This window comes from Arvicola amphibius, chromosome 1 (genome assembly GCF_903992535.2).
Source record: "Arvicola amphibius chromosome 1, mArvAmp1.2, whole genome shotgun sequence".
Lineage (NCBI taxonomy): Eukaryota > Metazoa > Chordata > Mammalia > Rodentia > Cricetidae > Arvicola > Arvicola amphibius.
In genome coordinates, this window is record NC_052047.1 from 14,076,003 (window position 1) to 14,098,627 (window position 22,625).

General features: G+C 43.3%; 1 protein-coding gene and 1 pseudogene across 2 annotated transcripts in view; both read right to left on the reverse strand.

The window, feature by feature from the left end:
- Parm1 (prostate androgen-regulated mucin-like protein 1) overlaps positions 1-3,356 on the reverse strand; it is a 99,648-nt gene extending 96,292 nt beyond the window's left edge. For both annotated transcript variants that reach the window (XM_038345134.1, XM_038345145.1), the window contains exon 1: positions 3,140-3,356. In XM_038345134.1, the coding sequence (XP_038201062.1) occupies positions 3,140-3,182 (43 nt within the window). In that variant the 5' untranslated portion in view covers positions 3,183-3,356. The remainder of the gene's footprint in view (positions 1-3,139) is intronic.
- Positions 3,357-15,536: 12,180 nt separating this feature from the next.
- LOC119803246 lies at positions 15,537-19,235 on the reverse strand (annotated as a pseudogene).
- Between the last annotated feature and the right edge of the window lie 3,390 nt (positions 19,236-22,625).

Below are 22,625 nucleotides of genomic sequence, written 5' to 3' on the forward strand. Positions count from 1 at the left end.
AAAAAAATGCAGGGTGGTTAAGGTACTTGCCCTGAACTAGGGTAGGTACTGTAAATAATCAGGCTGCATAATCTACTTGCTCCACATATACGCTTTGCCTCAGTGAATGCATCAGAGGATATTACAAAGCTTGCAATTTTCAGGTCTCTTCGTTCAAAGGAAGATGCCATGTCTTTCATTGTGACTACAGATTTCAGGAGAAAGCAATGCAGGCAACTTTGCCTGATTCTTCCAGTATACCTTCCCAGAGATAGGCGGCGAATTTGTAGTATATTTGTGATACGGCTATTGAACTGACCCACATGAGAACTTGTATAGGCAAAGAGCAATGGCTGATGTTAGTCATGCAGAGAAGAGAGAGCTGATGGATCCAGAACACGTATGTGTGCATGCACGCGCATGTGCGCATGCACACACACACACACACATGCATGCACGTACACACGTGCACACACACAGATCCCTTGCTGGTGAGCAGACTGAAATTCTAGCTCTCTTCACCTTGCTTAGCAGAGGACCAATGAGTGTTCCAGGGTGCCTGGGAACAGGGTGCACTGTGCACTGTTTTCCAGATCTGGGCAGGGGTAGACAGGGCAGACCCAGAGCAAGAGAAGCTGGATCACTGGCTTCTCATATATATGGACTACTCTTACATAATGAATTTCTTTTGTCTTCTTAAGTGTTTCAAAAGGCCATCTGAGTGCTTCTATATACCTTATATAGCTCACTGAGGGGTACTTCAGGGGACAAATATTGAGCTGTCTCCGGTCAAAGTACATGTATTTCAAGTGCCCATAATATATACTGGATGAAACACATTTATCAAGAGGATTTGTTGAGCTAAAAATTAAAGCCCAGTTGGACACTGTCTCTAGTTCAATCAAGTATCACTTTAAGGTTTGTTCAAGTTTTTCTGAAGCCTCTAATGCTGGAGAGAAAATAGAACAGGAAAACGAAAAGCTATCCTTTGGTGAGTAGCTTGCCAGGGAAGCTCAGTACAAGCTTCCCCGGCGCCGGTGCCTGCTATTATCCAGAACCTTCTAGAAAAATATATCAATCTGAAACTGCTTTACTTTGGAATGCAGAGACTCTCATGAGCTATTTATGATAATTTTGGCATTATTTTCCAGTCTATTTATGGTAGGCAGTTTTATTAACAAGCTGTCCATGGAAAGATTCATTCAGATTCACAAACTCCGGAGAGAGCTGCCGTCCGCGTCCTAGCTTGCTTATGGGGTAAGCAACATGAAGACCAAGTAAGGGAAAGAGGCAATATGTCTTCCTAGGCCTCCAGAGCCCATGACCTGATGGCCCAGATCCCAGTGGAAGAAGCCTGAGGGCATAGAACTGGGGCTGCTCAGCCAGTCTCTGAAACACCAGCCACCTGGCTCTGGGGGAGGGGAGGAGCAATGGACAATATTTTTGTCTCAGCCGAGCACAGTTGAAGAGGAAGACTAGAGAAATCAACCAACCAATCAATCATCAATCACCAATCAATCAGTAAACCATCTTATTTGAGCTCCTTATTAATATTAATTCATTTTTGTTTTTTGTTTGTTTGTTTTGTTTTTTTTCCAACCGCATGTTCAACAATATTAAGCACGCAAATAAATAATAAATAAATGGATAAAGGTGCAAAGTCAATTTAGCAAACAAAATCAGCCCACAGCAGGTTTCTTAAGCTTCTTAAATGGGTTCCCTTTCGGGTCCTCAAATTCTCCTTGGAGGACTAGGGAACTACTTTTGGACGCAATCCAACCAGGGAGGCTATTCCACTTTCAGGTTTAAGCGCTCCTCTCCCAAGAGAATTGCCATGGAAGCCGCCGGACGGTTCCGGAAAGATCTGTAGGCAGGTCTCTAGCCCTTGCGGATGAAAGGCTCTCCCAGACGTTAGTATGGAGAGAAAAAAAGCGTGCTATTGGCTCAAGCTAGGGGAACTTTCCCTTAAAACTACGTTATCCTCTGAGAGCCGCGGGGGAAGCTTCCAGATTCTTCTCAAGGAGTTGTGACTTCTTTTGGGCGGGGGCGGGGAGGCACATTTACAGGAACCCAAGCAATTCAAGAAGGAAAACGCTTGAACTAAAGCTTGAATCTTGAATTGGCTTGTATGTGGTTTTGGATCAGTTCTTAAACAGACCAGACTGTCCTCTTGGGTTACTCTCCCTCCGTCCACCCCACCCCAACCCTCCCCCCCCTCCCGCACCTTGTCCCTTATCCATAGTTCTTTATTGGGCTATACTTTTTTTCTTCCTGGATAAAAACCTGGTATCAACCCCAGACGAAGGTGCCTGATTTCTTTGCAGTCCGCGGGCTGGTTTGGGTTGTCTACCCAAGGTCGTGGCTGGCTAGTAGTCCTTAGACCATCCGGCGGTGGGGGGAGGGAGCACGCATAGAGGCAGCATAGAGCCAGAGAGTGATATTGGGGGTGGGCGCACAGGCAGAGGGAGGTGTGTACCTTACTTTTAGCCAAGTTACTAATTTCATTCAGGGAGCACATCTTTGGAAGGCTCCTTGGCCACAGTAGACCTGCAGTTCTCCAACAGTGATCGCAAGCTTGACCCCAGCCTGGGCCTCTGCCCCTGAGACAGTGCCGCATCATCCCTAAGCCTAAGTAAAAAGCGACGCGGGAGTTCCAGGGACCCTAAGTCCTCGAGCTCTAACCAGGCCCGTTGAGCGCACAGGATTGCTGAAGCCCTCTTCGCAGCGGCTTTATCCGACCCCTGCTCTGACTCTGTATTCCCTGGCAGGACAAGCCACGGAAAGAAGTGATGTCTGGGACTGTGGCAGGTGCTCTCTGAGACTCCAGCAAGGAGGAGAAGCCTCCGCAGAGAGCAGTCCTCTCCTTGCAGGGTTCGGGATTCTAACGCACCAGTTAGTCGGCCACCTGTTTCACAAAGCTTGAATTTGTTGGGGGGACACAGGCTGCCGCAGCAAGGACCCAGTCTTTTCTCCCCTCCAGGCCCGCCAAAACCGTTCATCTCAAACCTATGTGCGCATACCTGCAGACCCACCACCCTCCAGTGGCGACTTACTTCCCGGTGTCGCTTTTCCTCCACCCCCCACCCCCCACCCCCCACCCCCACCGCGCTCCGGCGCCGGCCTCCCCGCGCCTGGCTCTTCCGCGGAGCGAGCCAAGTACCTGCGGTGAAGATGCAGAGAGCGATGAGCGCCTTGCAGACCATGTTACTCCGGTGCTCGGTACCGAGCTGGACGCTGCTAGGGAAGAGTTTCCAGGGGCTGGACAAGTGCGTCCGGGCACGGGCAGCTCCTCTACCGACTGGTGGGCTGCGGGAGGAGAGGGTGGTGCTGACCTCCCGGAGCGATCAGTCCAGGCAGCTACTGTGGCAGCTTTGGTGTCTGGCGGTGCTAGGCAAAAAGGAGGTGGTGCACGGAGTCAGCTGTGTACCCTGCGGCGCCAGGCGCACTTCAGCTCCATCCCAGCTGCCTGAGCACAGAGCCCGCCTGCAACATCGCCAAACCCCTCCCACCCGGCCCTCCTGCGAGGACAGGGGCCACCCACTGGCCTGCCCCCTCCCTGCGCACGGGTCCCAGGAGTCCCGGCCCAGGGCGGCCTCTGCTGGACAGTGGGCGCAAACCCGAGCTTTCGGTGGATTCAGCAGCGGCTCAGAGAGCCTGTTCGAGAAGCCCAGGCAAAGCAAAGTGCTAATGGGTCCTTGCCCTCAGGAATCCAACTCAGTTTCCCCTTATGAAAACACATTACCTTTAGAGAGGTGATCAAAAAGTTATTTCAGAAATCGATACACTTCTTCCCAAGTATGGAACGAAGACCTTCTCCTTCATTTCTCTGTGTACATTAAACCCTCACCAGTCCTGAACTCCCTCCCGCTGCACTTCCTGGTGTCTGGGCTACCTTATTCAGCTTCAAACCAGAAGAAATGCCACTATCTGGTGACACGGTCGCCAGAACTGAACCACGTGTCTGACTAGTTACCGCCCTGAAATTTCCTCTACTAACCCAGAGGCATAAAATTATTATTTCACAGGTAAGAAATTGTAGGCATAAGGAACGTGCTATGTTTATATAGTTTGTACAGAAGGCCATAATCACAATATAATAAAATATATTGTTAAATAATAATGATGATGGCATTTTCTGAGAAATGGAAACGGGCTAGGCAATGGGCAATGTACATTCACATACAACCCAAGTTCAGTCACTCACTTACTATGGCAATCATCCCAGGGGGGTACATTGCATCCTTGATTGTTTTGGGTAGGAAATAAGTTGCCCAGGCCTCACAGTTAGTAAAGGGTAACCAGATGCCTCCCTGGGCTCATTCTCTATATTTGAATGCCTCTCCAAAGATCAGGGCTTCCCCAAAGAGGGGTCAAAACTGACCTTTCACCTAATTCTCCTGTTAGGATTCAGTTATTATGCTGACCTGCCCTGTCTCCTGCAGGATGTACCCAGGCATTACTCTAGCCAGCCCTGGGTCCTAGTTTGAATACAGGTGCGAAGGACCTTTTAAGAGACAAGCTCCGCCCACTCTTGGTTGCTCTTTCCCACTGTTCCTCCTCTTTTCTGCTCTCTCTCTCTCTCTCTCTCTCTCTCTCTCTCTCTCTCTCTCTCTCTCTCTCTCTCTCTCTCTCTCTCTCTCTCTCTCGTTCTCTCTTCCCTTCCCATTCCCTTAATTTCAAATAAACGCCACACTCAAGCTCTGTCTGCAGGGTGTATTTGTCACGCACTGCGGTCCTCAGTTGCCATGGGACCCCTCAAGGTCCCAGTGGTGTCATTTACAACATCCCCCCCCCCCACACACACACCTAGTTCTAATACCTGTTACATGCCACATCCTCTTCAGTTTGGTGCAGTCTGAGCCTGGTGCCCTCTAGTGACCAGCTAGAAAGAGAGTTGTAAGAGTAAAGGAACTGTCATGAGGACTTGCAGAGCTAGGTGCCATCTGCGGAGCTGACGTCATCTCATTGGCTGTGTCATTTCCCTCCTGTCAGGGGCTCCTCTCTTTCTCAGTCAGGGTTCATGACTTTAACTGTGGCCAAGTCTAGGCCTCCCCTCCCCACCACCGCTTGAAGATCTTGGACTTCCACAAAAGATTACACAGGGCCCATAATTGTCCAGTCTTCACAAATGCACTGATTCCTGTTGGGTATAAAGCAAAAATACGGCAAGCAAGGACCGAATCCCCTTTCCTGCCTCCTTGGCTCCACCAAACTCACAAATTCAACGTCTTAAACATTTCTCTGAAGCCTTCCAGCGTCTACCTGACCCGTGTGATTGCGAAGCGTTTTGACATCTGGGCTTTGACTGTCATGGAGTCTGCAGCCAGACACAGATGGAGCCTGACAGTGGCGTTCTTTCAGGCACTGTCTGGTGTCGCGTCCCACGTTAAGGAGCCACCTGACAGGGTCCAGCCTCGATAGGGAGGGGCGTGTGGATTAAAAATGTTAGGTGGAATAAACAGAGATAGATATACGGTGACACAGGATAGTACTGGGAGGGCAACTCAGTGAACACTGAATCTGCCCTCATTTATTTCTCATGACCTTTAAATACCCCAAGCCAAAGAAGGGGAAGAAAGCAAAGGACTTTTTTTAAATTATGATACAAGGAACAAATGAAGTGATTACCGTTTTAATACCCAAAGCACCAAGTAGCCACACCCTAGGTCAAGATATCTTTGTTAGTAGTCACACCTTAAATTAAATCTCCTGTCAATAGCCTTGAAGGAGCAATAATAGGCTTAAACTCCTGACCAGTAGTCGGGGTAGATGTAAGCACTTCTGTGGGTCATTTAAATGCCCAAAACAGCCAGGCGGTGGTGGCGCACGCCTTTAATCCCAGCACTCAGGAGGCAGAGGCAGACGGATCTCTGTGAGTTCGAGGCCAGCCTGGTCTACAAGAGCTAGTTCCAGGACAGGCTCTAAAAAAGCTGCAGAGAAACCCTGTCTCGAAAAACCAAATATATATATATATATATATATATATATATATATATATATATATATATATATATGTGCCCAAAACACCGAATTACTACACCCTAGATCAGAATATCTTGCTTGTAGCCACTCCCCAAGTCAGACATCTCGTCAATAACTTTGAAAGGCAGAGAGTGCTTGTAAGTTCTCTGACCTTCAGTTAGGGTGGAGCAGATTCTGCGGACCCCCACACATTGGTGCCTTTCCCTTTCTATGGGCTGACTTAAGTAAGGTTGCATACAAATAGCATAGATGTCTGTTCATCTTTCTGAAAAGACTCAAACCGTCCCTGAACACTGGTTTCTGCTGGTTACAGAGCTTCTCCAGCATTTCAGAGTGGACCAGTTCCTTTTTAGTTCATTTATTGTTTATTCTCTGACAGTTTCATAATCTAAGTAATGGATTTTAGTCCTTCTCTGGGCCTCTTTCCCTATCTCAGCCCCTCTCCTTCTCCTCCTGTAGCCCTTCTTGCAGTGAAAACACCCGTCACACACACATACAGTACACAATGGCAGATCCATAGGAGATTCTGTTCTAACCCCGAGCCAAAATTCATAAACGACACCTTTAGTGAAACTACGCAGAAACTTAAACAGCAACTCCAAAAAGAAAACAAACATTTGAATACAAGACAAGCAAAAGATAAACAATTTGCTTCTTGCGTACTGAGGAACTAACAGTAGGAAAATATTAAAAGACTTTGTTTTCTGTGATTAAACCATTATGCTTCTGTAAGAGGAGAAACGTCTGTGTGTAAAGTAAGAAAATTGAAATTCTTGATATAAAATAATCTCGAGTGTGAGCTGAGGTGTTTCAGGCAGCGTGGTGGTATGTTTCAGGCATTAAGTGGTATGATGGTATGTTAAATTACATGCTATGTGTTTCAACCCTAGTTTGCAGTGAAGCCTCTAGATGCAACACAATCAAGGTCCATTAGAAACACTTGGGTTTGAATTAATTACCTCTCTGAACAATTTTATAACTCCATATTCAGTTACATAACTATATGTGGTTACTCCTGGCTGTGAGCTAAAGCAAGTCAATAGCCATGTCCAAATTCAAGAAAGCTAGGAAGCTAAATATTCTCATGTGACCAGAGAGGGAGGAGAAAGTCTATTGGGGAAGAGTTATGAAATGTTTATTGACTCTTCCATCAGCAGGTTTCTACACAGAACGATTAATCAAAAAAATCATAATCATAAAAGTTTTATATTAAGTGTTACAAATAAATATCTAATAACATTTATTGACATCTGTTATTTGTTAAGAAAATTTCTAAGTTGTGTGTGTGTGTGTACATGCATTTGTTTGCACTTTATGAGGTAGGTACCAGAATATACCACACCAAAATATACCCTTTGGGCGTAATAATTACTTTGAGAAATAGGGAGAATAGGTTGGAAGTAACTTTCTTACAGAGGGGAACTTAGAAAGGAAACAGCCGTCAGGACTAAGAGAAATAAGGATGACTAAATTACTAGACACATTGGTCCATGGGCAGAGCAGTGGGCTAAGTCTGTTCAGCTCAGAGCTGCCTTCTCCACCCTGGCAGCGGCAGCCACTCTCTGATTCCTTCTTCCCAATAAATCGCTTGAATGAGTTCTGGGGGAAGACTATCTTCCTCAGGAGTGGAATGGGGCAGAAAGTAACAACTTTCACCCTTTCACCAGAGCAAGAGCAAATATGCGGGGGGTGGAGGGGCGGGCAGCACCCCTTAGCAGAGAGGAGCCCAGAAGTAACAACTGCTTCAGGTGCAGAATGACTACATCTCTTTGGGGCAACTCCCTTAACAGAGTGGAGCAGAGCTGAGCTGAGCTGTAATGGCTCTCTGGGAGAGCAGCAGGATTGCTATATGCCTACAGGGAAACCATCCTGAACCAGAATAGAGCTATAGTTCAGCCTGGCTTCTGACAGCCAGGCTACCTTTCCCTTCTGAGCTGTAATACTTACAGATATAGCCTGGCTTCTGACAGCCAGGATAAGTTTCTCTTCCAAGCTATAGGAATAGCCTGGCTTCTAACAGTCAGGATACCTTTCTCTTCTGAGCTGTAATACTTAGATATATAGCCTGGCTTCTAACAGTCAGGATACCTTTCTCTTCAGAGTTATAGGTATTGGCTGGCTTCTAAAGGCCAGGATACCTTTCCCTCCAGAGCTGTAACACTTACACACACCTTTAAAATTGTCTTTTTTTTCCCCTCATATTAATCTGCCTTTCATTACAGAGAGTCCAAGCTAAGACATTCTATATAAGAAATTCGAAACTAAATTTTCTCTCCTATGATGCTACTATTCTAAGTCGGAAAGCAAAGTAATTAAGATACTTGGAGTTGAAGGAAACTGAAGTTCTATAATAGCAGGGAACAGGCTCTCATCAGTGGGGTCAGAGGTGAAACTTGTGTGTGGCTGTTTATGCTTTTCTGCCTTCAGAGATTCCTTTTGGTCCTTTTATAGTGTTCTAGTGGGATAAAACCTGAGGAAAAAATTGCCTTTTACCAACTTCATTCCTTTTTGATCATTGTTAGAATAGATTTCTAGTGTTACTGGCTTTCAACATTTTGTAAAAACATTACCCTTGACTGGCTTAACTTCTGGCATCCTGGATGTATTGTACGTCATGGACAATATTAGGTGAGATATGCTCGACCCACAGAAATATTATCTCTAGACCTTTAGCCTCATGGTTGACGAAAGAGCAAATAATTTGGACAATAGAACTGTGTGAGATTGTGTAATGGTGGGTAGATGTGTGGGCCATGCCTCCTCTCTACCACTGCCAAACAAGGACTTTACTCTCTTGGCACCTGTGTTAGTGTTCTAAGGCTGCTATAATACACTACACATTTAATGTCCTAAAAAGCAGAATATCTTTTCCCTTCTTTCTTCTGTCCCTCCCTCCCTCTCTTCCTTCATCCCTCCCTTCCATTCTTTCCAGTGTTGTAAGGTAATTCCACCAGAGTAAACATGGACACTCTTAAAGCCAAATCAAAAGTCTATATTGCTGCCTAGCAACTGCATGGGGAACTTGACTAAATCATGCAGCCCCCAAGCCTCACCATTCTTTGCCTTATAGACACAAAAACTACATCAGGTTGACACACTTCAGTTGGCAAGAACAGTTAGGGAGAGGCAAAACTACAAGAGGCCAAAAAGCAAGGTTAGTCCAGTTAGGGACTTCCCCAGATCCTGGAAACATGGACTAGGTCTTTGATGGATTAGGTTTTTGTTCTCATTTTGGTGCTGGGGCTTATGTGCTGGGTTCTTAGGTCAGAATGGATCCCTAACATGGTGTCATCTGTGCTAAGGTATTGGAGCCTGTTCCACCAGTGCCAGAGTACTAAAGACTGAATGTGGACCATCAGGTGTTCTAGGCAACTGCTCTCTCACTGACTACGTCCACAGCTGTCTTTTCCCTCTCTATTTTGAGACAGGGCTTTGCCAAATTGTTCAGGCTGAGTTTATTAAACTTGCTCTATTGCCCATGGTGGCCTTGAACTTGTTATCCTCCTGCTTCAGCCTTCCAGATATCTGGGATTTCAGACCTCCACCACCAGGTCCAGAGGAATTTTATTTTTTAAAGTTACAGACGTTGACTGCAAGACCAAAGTGCTGGAGAGTTTATTTATGATCAATTTGTTTTTTTCTCTCCTTAGTTTGACAATACCTATCCTCTGGATATAGCCTCAAATGACCTTTTATCTGTGGTGCATATTTATGTACCTTATTACTTTATAAGGGTACCAGTCCTACTGTATTACAGACCCACTATTATGACCTAATTTATCTGTAGTTACCTCCTTAAAAATTCTGTCTTCAAATATCCGGAGTTGATGTGGGATTCCCCTCTGTATGCTATGAGTATGATTGGCTAATAAAGAAACTGTCTGGAGTCTGTGATAGGGTAGAACTTAGTTAGGCGGGGAAAACTAAACTGAATACTAGGAGAAAGAAGGGCGGAGTGGAGAGAAGCCAAGTAGCCCCACCAGAGACAGATGCCAGAACATTAGCCGGTAAACCACAGCCACATGAAGATACACAGATTAATGGAGATCGGTTAAATTAAGATATAAGTGTTAGACAATAGGAAGCTAGAGCTAATGGGCTAAGCAGTGGCTTAAATAATACAGTTTTTGTGTGATTATTTTGGGACTGAGCAGCCGGAAATGAACAAGCAGCCTGCTTACAACACGGAGTCAGAGTGGCAGTCGGAGCTTCAGCATCTGTGTCTGAAATGGGTGTGGAGTTCTGCTGCCATGGGAACCAGCCTCCAGCAGCGCGTGAAGGGCATCCATGGAGTCAGTGCACTAAAACTTTTTAAATGAGGGACTAAGGGAAAAGACACGCACACTCTCTCTCTTGATTTCTTTCCTCTGTTTTCTGTCTTTTTCTGACCTTATTTTTCCCCAACAGCTTATATACCCCAACAAAATCTTTCAGATAATATAAAAATTACAATGTGGTTCCATTCTATTTTTCAAGTGAGTAACTATAATGAATACAGGTTAAAAAAAAAAACAAGTTTTTCATTTCCCTTACATGATTAAAACAAAGTCATCCCGAGAACCCACACACATTTGTATCTAAGTAACTTGTTATAGATATATAACAGAGTGTGGGCAAGCAGGGTATTTTTCTCAGTCAGTTCTTTTGCTGGTAAGCTGCATATTGCGATTACAAAGGAAGAATCAATCACTTTATTACTTAGCTTTAAAGGTAATTTTATAAGGTATCTTAAAGTAATCACAAACCTAAACTTTTATACATGAAAAACAATCAATCAGCTCTACTTTAAATCTTTAGGGCGTATACCTGCTCATCAATTAGTAGGTATCAGGAGACTGAAGGCAGAAATGGGTATGAGGAATTAATCATCATCCTTGATCACCAAACAATCCTTACAAGGAAGGTACAGCAGCTGACAATAATTGGGCTGCTTTGATTTTGTTCCCTGCCTTTAAGGAATCTACCACTCAGCCCTGTGTCCTTGTGAACCTTAGGGTGTTTTCCAAGGGTTTTCACCTCAAAGCCGTTTGACAAAAGTAAGTTTAGATCTTAGTCTAAACTTGTTATTTTCAAAGCTTTGTTTTAGTTATGATGCACTCCAAAACCTGTGACCACATCTCCCAACACTAAGTTTACAAGCATTTAAGCTATCTGGATTACTGAGGCTCTATTGTTTTTCTTAGTCATTAACTTAGCCCCAGCCTATATGGCTCCTCAGTAGAAACTCATGTATCTAGCTGTGTGACCACATCTTTGCTTCTGTTTTTTAATCCTCTGCAGTCTCTGCTTTATCAGAGGAAGGGGCAACATTTTATCTGACCTTTTTTCACTAACCTCTATCATAATTCCTGACTATATTTATTAAAAACCCTCAATCATCAAAATCCTATTTAAACTAACACTAACATAGCATAAATCATTGCTTCAGTTAAACAATACAACTTAAAAGGAAATGATCTTCATAATAATCCACAGAAAAAAAATGCCCAGTAGAGCGGGATATTTCCAAGAGATGATCATACTGCATTACGGGGAGTGGGGATCTCCCCATGCCCATTCACACCGTACCAGATACCAGATAAAAATGGCAGTGGCAAACATGCAAAGACACAGCAGTACAAGAAACATTCCAGGCCCGAGGTTCTAGGGCACCTTGCCTACCCGACATTCACCCACCAGGGTTTTGTTTCCCAGTGGGCTGATTCCCTGAAGTCACTTGCCATCTGCTACTCCTCTGACATGGCCACCCACAGTGGAACACTCAGTCCATAAATCCCATCATCTGGCTCCCAAAATTTATCTTCTCACACATAATGAAGTGATATTTCATTGGTATTTTCATAAATAAAGCTTCTCTAAAGTTCAGAGAGTAAAACAGCCACAGTGATCAGCCTTTCAGACCAGGTAGCAATGACACACATATTTAATCCCAGAAACCACATTAGTTTGCCATAGAAGCCAGGAAGTAGTGGTGCGTACCTTTAATCCCAGCCCTAGAGAGGAATATAAAATGGGAGGAGACAGCTTACAGTCACAGTCTCATCCTGAGATTCCTGGAGTCAGGATCGCCATTTTGCACTATGGTAGAGGTAAGAGCCAGTGGCTGGCTGTTCTGCTTTTCTGACTTTCAGGTTGAATACCAATTTCTATCTCTGTGTTTTTATTAAACATACAACATACATTTACCCCACCCTGAACAGGTCCAGGAGCCTTAAGCTATTGCAGCACCAGCTCAACACCTAAGTTCTCATCTCTCATCATTCTGTGGGTCATTCTGAGGACCCAAGATATGAGGCATTCTGAGTTCAAGTCCTCTGTCAATGAGAAACCAACAGTTATGTGCTATCAAAGCACAGGATAGGGAAGCCCCGTAGCTTTAGAGGTTTCCTTGAAGCCTTGAGGCTTCCTCTAAACTCATCCCAAGGACAGAACAGATAATACACATGAAAGGCTTGCTGCAATCGAAGGACCAATACATGTCTACAGAAGAAACTTTGGCGTGTATATGAAAACATTTGGGGAGTCTCTAGGCAGTGAGAACACGTTGCTACCTGCTGCCAAGGTTCTTGACACACAGTTGTGTGACGGGAGCTCGAGAGCAGTAATCGTTACTGCTGCAAACGAACAGCGTGGAAGGCTCTCCTGCCTCTTGCAGCCCTTCCCCCACCCCTTCCTGCTATTGCAAGGCAGGACCACAGCAGCCTCAAGACCTTGCTATATTTTATCTTTGCTTCGTTTACGCTCCACAAGCTGAATCGCAAACGCATTTCCTTTGGGTCTACATCACATGTCCCTACATCTTTGCTTTTCGCTTTTGAACTCTAATTCTTTGACATTTAATATTAATGACAAAATATATCAAAAGTGATTACGCAAATTGTAGAAGTGAAAGTTTGGAACTTAGCTGAGAAATAAGTGCTTGAACTGGACAATTATGGAAGGGCCGGATGAGGCACACTTGTTTACCTGATTTAAACAGCAGGGTTTGAAGCTGCATGATCACGCTGAGAACAACAAACCATGTGTCAGTAATTTTTAATTAACGATTAAAAGTCTTTAAATATCTCAAGAAGGATGATGCTGACTTCTTGGAGGCTATGTGCACAATGGAACTACTTATTCAAACTAGTTAAAACTTAATTGAGTTAATAACCCTAGATTAGTGTGTGCTGTCCAATAAAAATAAAACACTGGCCTGGCCACATGCACAACTTTAATTTTTCTAGTGGCTTCATTTAATATTCTCTTTCCCTCCCTCCCTCCCTTCCTCCCTCCGTCCGTCCCTCCCTCCCTCCCTTTCTGTGTCTCTTTCTCTCTCTCTCATTTTAGTGCCTGGCCTAGAGCCCAGGGCCTTGCACATGCTGGCACCCCCTATACCACTTAGCTCCAGTTCCATCCCACATCACATTTCTAAAAAGGAAAAGCAGCGACTAGAATTTATTGGAGAATATATTTTACTGAAACTAGATGTCCTAGTTATCATAACAACAGGTATCAAACATAAATCTTCTCAGCTGGTTCACATTCTTTTTGTCCTTTGAATCCCATGGTAGATCTGACACTTTTAGACATGCATGTCATTTTAACTGGTTATCTGCTTTTCAGTAAATATGACTGGCGGGTGCCATCATGGGCAGCGCAGCCACAGAGCAACAGCTGGGGAGCGGTGAGTGAGAATGAAGGATGCATGGCCTCTGACCTTTCAACTCTCACTTTTCCACCTGCAGACTGTACTTCAGATGGTTGCAAGCACACGGAGAGGGTCGTGACTGAGTCTAGACAAAGAATTTCAGCAAACGCTGCTTGCGTAGGTTAAAGATGAAGATGATGACAAAAAGTAGGATTGATAGTAACAGCCTGACAAACATCACAGTGTTGAGACAAATTAGGTTCATGACTACTCAAAGCCGCTGGCAGTGCTGTTTGGCCGTCTAAGTTGACATATGCACAATTTATAGAAGAATTTCTCAAAGGGCCTCAGGACCCTTTGCACTGATGAAACTTGTAAGAACTCTGAAGTGTTTATGTAAGAACGGCATCTTCAGATCCCTTCAGATGATTGAAGATTTTCTTCTTTCATACTGCAACTGTGGTCAATGAAGCATGGATTCTTAAAAGTCAGCCCAGTGTGTGAAACCTGAAAGCACATTAATATAATTTTCATATTAGGAAACATTAAAATCCATTAGACCGTTCTATACTTTGAAGATGTTTTTTATCCACAAAGGATTTTTTTTAAATAATATTAAACATTGGCCGCATGAAAAACAATGGTTCACTGAGTTTTACAGATTATCCAAAATTTTAAAGCATTTTACTATATGATATCAAATTACCACATTTGACAAATATAAAGTATTTGTACAATTTTAGCCCTCATCATCAGAAAATAAATTTTAGGGAACTATCAATCTATTGGTAAAGATGACTTGTCTCTTCAAGTTTTAGTTTCCCCCTGAAATACTGAGTCTTCCTAGGGCTGCAAATACTGCTAAATGTTTTCTCTGACATGAGAAGCTAAGTTCATGGGAAAGTGTCTCACAGATCCCAGGTCTAAATAATCAAAGTTTATAACTTTGCTTTCCAAGTCAAACCAATGTATTTCATGGAAAATGCAACTCCTATAGCCTGGAAGTCATCACACCATGGTGTTTTCAAAATCACTATTGCATTTTGGTACAAGCATGTTTTACATCCATATTTCCCAATTTTTAACATAAAGCATCAAGAATATGTAATGAAATCAATGACCTGGACTTCTGAACTAAGGTTATTAACACATGAAACTTATTGTTTTTCCCTTTAAACTGGGACCACTCGGTGGTTATCCACCCTGTGATTACTAGGATAGTTTCCTTTCTTTGCTTTCATTTGCTCTAAGGAAACAAAAAGAAAAGCCAATATAAAAATATTACATTCCATCTTGGTATAAAAATTATTTTGATTTTACAAATCAGGAATAAACTGTGTGCACGAACCATGGCGCACACATGAAGGTCAGAGGACAGCTCTCAGAACTTGGCTCTCTCCTGCCCCCTTATGGGATCCAGTGACAGCACTCAGATCATCAGACCCTGTGCAGTCCCCTCAATCTGCCGAGCCATCTCTCTCAGACATGCTTCTTTTCATCTTGTTTTATCTTATTTTGTTATGTATATTTTAACTACAAGTTTTATGTATCTTAGTAAATTCTACTTTAAGTTGGACAAACTAAATATTTTCTCAACTTTCAAAGTGTTCTTTTTTTTTAAACTGGTACACACTGTTCGCAACTATATTTCAAGTTTGGAAATGCATGCTTGCAAGTAGCAATACAAAAGTATTCATGAAGAATGCATAATCTCTAAAAATTATTGAAATATCCCTGCTACCAATACATTTCTAAATACAAAACTAACGTATTTGTTACTTCTGAGTGGCTAGAGATGTTCATTTTCAAAACAGATAAAATTCAGTCTGGTATGAATGGTATGAATGGTATGAATGACAGGTGTTTTTTTTTAAATTCTTAGTTGTTTGGGATCTTTAAGCATGCATGCTTTGAACAGGAGGTCGGCAAAGGAGCCAGGGTTGTATTATGGCGTCCAGTTAGGCAGAGCTGGGAGTGCCTCTGGGTCATCAACACCAGGACCTGAAACACTTGACCTATCAGTCCTGCTATCCCGGTTTGGAAGTCCACCAAGCCCGCATCCACAATGTCCTCCCCTGACACACGTCCTGGGCGGCCTAGGTCTCCAAAACTGATCTCCAGTTGAGACGTTACATCATTTGCTGGCTTCTGGAAATGATGGTCCATAACCGGATCTTCAGCATGAGCTGCTTCCCTTTTTTATTTATGCAGAACAAATCACTTTTTCCATTGATGCAACTTCATTTGGTTTTCTGATATTAACTTCTACTTTTGCTCGGTCTTTATTTTGAATAGCTTTCCATCCATCCAAAGTCATCTCTTTTGGACCCCCTTCCTTAACCTCTTCCACTACATTCTCCTTATTTTCAGTCTGTCTCTTCACCTTCGGGTGTTTCCTCAGTCACATTGGATTGCTCCAAATCAGTTCATTGATCTTTGACAGTTCCCCAGTTGTGAGATCCGCTACCTCCACGTTTGTCCTCATGCTTCAAGCTAGATCTATCTCTTCCCCTATGCCTATCAAATTCACATTTGCCATGAGAATCAAATCCATCGCCTCGGCCCCTTCCACGTCCAAGGTCTTCTCGACCCCTTCCAAGACCACCTCGGCCTCGAATAGGCCTTTCAATAATCAGTCTATCAACTGAAAATTTACCCCCTTCCGCCTTTCTGCAAGGCTTTTCAAATCTTCTTTCCCTAGGTGGTCGCCTTTCTGCTCCCCTATCAATTATTTTCCCTTCACCCTGAAGTTGTTAATCACGCCTTCTTCCAACTCTCCTTATTCCTCCTTTCTTAAGCTCCAGCGACCCCTTCCTTTTTGTCAGCCACGCCAACGATGCAGGGCAGCAGGTTCTTGCGGTCTTTCTGGGACTCTTTATGCAACTCTTTGCCTGCAGTCTTAGAGTTGGTCTGGGCCATGCAGCCTGAGCCGCACTCTTGGCCCTGGGGCCTCCAAAGCCGCCCCTGTCAGCTTCTTTTTTCTTGTTCTTTGCTGCCTTCAGTACCTCAAAAGGGTCCAATTCGTCGTCAAAGAGCTGGTTGTATCGTTTGGTGACCACGCAGCTGCAGAAAATTCACAGAGGCTGAATTTTCAATCTCTTAAAACATTCAGTATTTCATTCTCAAATAGCAATGTGCTGGGTAGCTTTATGTCAACTTGATACAAGCTACCATCACCTGAGAGGAGAGAAACTCAATTAAGAAAAAGGCTCCATAAGATCTGACTCCATAAGGGCTCTACCCAAGCCTGTAGAGCATTTATTTAATTGGTGATTGATGGAGGAGGATCCAGCCCATAGTGGTTGGTGCCACCCCTAGGCTGCTGGTCATGTGTTCTATAAGAAAGCAGGCTGAGCAAGTCATTGATGAGCAAGCCAGTATTTAGCTCCCCTCCATGGCTTTTGTGTCAACTCCTGCCTCCAGGTTCCTGCCCTGTTTGAATCCCTGTCTTGACTTCTTTTAATGGTGAATAGCAATATGGAAGGGTAAGTCCAACTAGTCTTTTCCTCCCTGGTTTGTTTTTCATCATAGCAAAAGGAATGCCAACTAAGACAAGAAATAACCACAGCATGGGTAATGCCATCAATTCATCAAGAGCCCAGGGAAAAGTACTGACAATTAATTGCTTGGGTCTTAATTTCACTATGATATTTCTTTTTCTCCTCCTTTTCCGAATTTGTATGCAGCATAACAATCATCTTTTTTTCTTTTTCATTATTATTTAATTGAAAATTTTACATATCAATTCCAGTTCCCTCTCCCTCCACCTCCCCCACCCCTATTTTGTATTCTCAAGTTGCAGCAACTAATTCCCGTATGAATGCTAATTATCTAAATGGCATTCACTTTCTCTGAGTGTCCTTTTCGGCTACTGTAATTAAGTCACACATGGTAAATAGATTTTCTTACTTGGCATATTAGTTATTTTTCTTGTTGCCTCAGTCAAATACTTGAGAAGAAACAGCATGAGGGAGAGGAGACCACACTTTCGTGGTCAGGAGGCTTGGTTGCTAGAGTTCTGTCAGCGATGGCGGGAGTTTGCAGCATGGCCTGTTAGATAAAAGCAGGTCAACCAGCAGAACCTTGGCTAGAACCGTAAGCCGCCATCCCCATGACCCTACATCTACCAGTTAGGCCCCATGCCCAAAGAATTCCAAAGTCCCCTGAAACAATGTCATCAGCTGATGACCAAGTGTCCAAACAATAAACCTGTGTGTGTGGGGGGGGCGGGGGGCAGTTCATAGCCAAACACTTGCTTAACAATCGAACCACTTGGAAAATTAATTTAGTTGACGTTTCATTGGGACAAATTATTCCCTAACAGGATTAAATTCTACATTTTATAACTCCTTGAGAACACTGTATATTATGCAGAATGTGACATTTAGTCTCATTCTGTGAATATATATCCTATTCTTTTATCACGTTAGTAATATATTAAAGGATATGAAACAGCGTTTTTCAGTTTAGTTAACAAATAATCCACTTTCCATTCTACCTTAGGAGTGTGATAATTAAAGTCTCGTTTTTCTATTCATTTCTTTGTTGTTTGTCCTGTTTTTACATGAAGAGTGTGCAGTAACAAGCAAAATAAAAGGCGCTGGCCTGAGCTACGGTTTTAATGTGCCCCCTCAAGGGGCCTGTTGAAAAACCAGTCCCCAGTGCATCAGTGTTCAGAGGTGCGGCTGGATGAGACATAATTATGCCGCAAGAGCAGAGTGAATGGTTAATTCTGTGATCTTGGGAGCAGGGTCATTTTAGAAAGTCAAACGATGGCGCATACCTGTCATCCCAGCACTCGGGAGGCAGTGGCCTAAAATGGACCAAGACAGTGCAGCGATCTAAGTGTCGCTTAGGATGTTTTCAGGCTGTGACGTTATCCCTGTGGTGCGTAGTGCACCCGGAAGTGGTGAGACGCGTGTCTCTTCTGTCGCAGCTGTTTCACATAGACACCGTTGTTAGAGGGGTAAAATCAGCCAGAGACTCACAAACGAGTGGATGTTTCAGTCAAACTTCAAGACAGAAATCTGAATTTCACATCATTTTCACGTGTCATGAGAAGTGCTATGGTTCTGCGGTCACAGAATTTATGCAACCAATTTTCATAAATTACCATAGATTACCAACCCCTGTTCTAAGGGAACTTACTTAGATTCTGCCTAACTTTGTTCCAACAGTGATCAGCCTGGGTCTTCTAACGCAGGTAATAACAGATTCCAGCACTGGAACACTGGAACTGGATTAGCAAATTCCAGACCGTGTGGCGTTAGGGCTTGGGTTCTGATTTTGGAGGAAGTCTGTTTCCTGCTTGTGCTCTTCTGGAGTTTGGATAGAGTTTTCCTGCCTTGTTCAGGTGTTAAGGCTTTCCTCTCAGTGTGGTGGTGTTCAGGTGGTAAAAACTTGATACGTAGTGGGGTCTAGTGGGGGATGGCTAAGCCTCTGCTGGCAATGGGGTTACCCTCAGATAAAAACAGAATCCCTTGAAACTGAGTCGTTATAACAGAGTACGCCCGAGGCCTTCTGACTTCGAGCCTTCCCCTGTGATCTCTTTCTCACACAGGAAGACCCAGGCTGATGCCAGCTCCATGATGTGACTCAGTCTAAAGAGCTGAACAGATAGGGCTGGCCATGCCACAATGGACATGCCTTCCAGACCATGAACTCTTAAAACCCCTTTCATGCATTGCCCATTGCCCAGTCTCCGGAACTTTGGTACAGCTGATATATTTTATTCTTCACATGAAGCTGAGTTGAGAAGCTTACAATTACGTTGTGTGTCATCTTTTGCCTCAGGTATATTTTTACAGCCTACCTTTTTTTTTTTTTTTAAAGTTCTCTTAATACACAGGCCTTAGTGTTAGATACAAATCCAGCTCCACCGCTGTGGTTCCCACAGGTCAATTCTTACCTCTCGTCTCCCAAGTGGTCATTAAACCCAAGGCTGTAACAGCTGCTGACACTCATTACAGTTCCATTTCCTCCTCCTTCTGGACCCCCGGGGCTTTCCTGGCTCCCTTTAGACCAGACTGTGTATTTATGGAAAGATTGCTGCACTTTTCCAGTGTCTTAAGGGCAGTTAGTAGCAGCAGGTGGGGCTTTAGAAAGTTTGCGTTTAAGGAGGTGGATGTCCTTTATGCTTTAGAGTTGTTCCTTCCCTTTTCTACTGTTTTCCTTCTCAAGCTCACATCTAATTCATGCTTCCCATCTTCTCAGGTTTGTAGAAAATTTTGACCTTATTTACTCTTACCTTTCTGTTGTTTATTTTTTTTTTAAATCGGTGGTCCCTGGATTTTGTATGATGTTAAACTTTTGAGTGTAAATGAATCCACCTAACTTGAGTCATCTGCTCCATCTCAATCCCAGGTTAGCACAGGAAATTAGACATTGTTTTCCATATGAGTCCTCAGATCCAGGGTCTGTCTGCAATGGTTGAGGTGTCAAAATTCTTGCAAAAATAGTCGGGTTTCTTACTGAAGGGCTTCAGCTATTCTAGGGACTAGGCCGAGGAAGTAGCTCCCAGGTGCCCTCTGTATTTAGACCCCCGGACTATCTGTTTATTATCTAACCTACTCTGCTAACCTCAGGAATTTCCCCATTTCTGGGAAATGATACTCTTCTCACAATTCTGGCATAGACACCTTGTCTGCACCCTAGTGTTCGGGCTTTAGGGATTAGCTCTTTACACACAAAGACATGGAAGGTTGCCAGACATTTTCAGTGCTTTTTCTGATGTATTGTTTTCTTGTTCTTTCTCCTTCAGGCTGGTAATGACAAATAAATGTGATCAGGGAGAAGCATAATAACATTTTTAAAATGGCAAATCCCATACTATATCTTCCTACGTGTTTGAAAGGTGACGCTTCTGAAGAGACTGATAGTGTTTCCACAGAGGAATGACTGTCCAGAGAGAGGAAAAGGGCTGTGAGATACTCAGAGCAAAAGCACCAGAATTGCTAGCTGATGGCATGACGTGTTGTCGAGAGACAGGGAATGCGACTTCCAGGTTTCTCTTGGTCCAGTGTTTTGAGTTGCGACTGTAGAAATAATAAATTTGGGAAACCTTCACATTTCCTTTCGTACTGGAATTCATGGACTCTTAGCTCCCAGGGAATAGAATACATACAGATTGGAGACCATTAACTGTTACTAGCACCTTACACTCTCTCTGGTCCTATGCAAAGCAGTTGGACTGAATTGAGCATTTCTTTGGCGTTTAATGTGGCTTTAAACTTGACTGATCTGATTTCAGAATTGTCTTGTTTGGCAGAATTGTTCAACTGTTAAAATTGTAAAAGAAATCACATTATTGTCTTTTAGAATTTTCATATCTGGGTGCCTCTTTGATCACCAATTTTAAAGTCTTTTCTTTTGTTAGGTTCTCATGTCTCAAACCACAGAAACGGATTCTAATTAATTCAAGCAGGGAAGTGAATTCTTTTGAAAGATGTAAGTGACTCAAATTCAAGGAGAAGTTAAATATCAGGTATCCAGAGACACTGGAGCAAGGACCAAAGAACGGTTTCTTTAGCAATCCCTACAGGATGTCAAAAAAGAATCCTCTCCATCCTTCCATATACATATACATGAATGTATACTTTCTTGAAATAAAAATTCTCTGTGTAGCCCTAGCAATCCTGTAACTCACAGGCTGACCTCAAACTCACAGAGATCCGTCTGCCTCTGCCTCCAGAGTGCTGGGATTAAAGGTGAGCGCCACCACTGCCCAGTGTATTTTCTTTATATTTTTAAAATTGCATTGTATGTGTGCTCGCATGAGCGCATGTGCATGCGTGCGTGCGTGTGTGTGTGTGTGTGTGTGTGTGTGTGTGTGTGTGTGTGTGTGCCACAGTGTACATATGGACAAGTCAGTTATGTCTTTCTACTACAGATGTCCTAGGTTTGAACTCAGACCATAGGCTCAGTGGGAAGTGCTTTTTCTCACTGTGACTTCTCTTCTGCCCAAGCTCTCTTTTCCTCAGTCCAACAAAGAAGCACCTTTTGGAGTAAGAACTTGACACCATCAGTGTGGTTCACACAGCCTCAGTATCCAACCCTGCTTTTGAAGCTACGATCATTCAAAAATGAACAAATAAACTTATGTCTCTATAGCCTTTCTACCAAAAAAAAAATGATTCCTACATCATTTTGGCCTTAACTTAGTAATATGCCATTTGTCTGTAAGGAGTCTAAAGCCACATAGTTACTGGGTCAGCCCATCTGCCTTGGGCTACCAGCAGCTGTTAGATGGGACCACGTTGATTGTTCAGGAGAATAGAAGCAGTAAGCAGAGACCAAAATCACCACTGTTCCCCCACTCATCAGACCAGTATGCCTTCCCAAGAACGTAACTCACATTAAACAGGAATGTTTCCTCTGATGTCATACATCAAAGAAGAGCCCATGATTTTTAATAAGTTCATCTTAAGGTATACACACACACACACACGTTCTGGTTTTATTACTTGTCATTTGAGTATTAGATAGTGTTTTGAGTTTATGACGCATCCAAAGAAACTGGTTAATAATCCTTGCTTATAGAGGTTTTAATTCACTACATTTAAAGATCTTCAAATTAGTTCTTGTTTGATGCTAATAAAATGATCCCCAGAGATGCCATGTCATTCTATTTTACTTCCGTGTTAAAATATTTTAAGACTTCTTAGAGGCAAGCTTCCATGTTTCCTTCTATTATGACACTGATAATAAGTAAGGATAGGTTTGGGGATTAGAGGAGAATGCCAGCAGTCAACGCAAATACTTTACATGATTTAATAACAGCATATGACACATGGGAAATCTGTGGAAGCTTTCAGGAAGCCAAAAAGAACTTTATGAACATTGGTCTTAATAATTCAAATATCCTTATTAGGACCATGAGTTCATAGTCAAAATGAAACAGAAATCTCTCTAATTAACAAGTCTTATGAGACTGGTGCATTTTCAGTGGAGGTTTTATTTTGTCTGCATTGGCTTATTATATGGTGTGGCTAGTTATGTTAGCTGTCTACTAAAAGTCTTGGCTCTTCATATCACC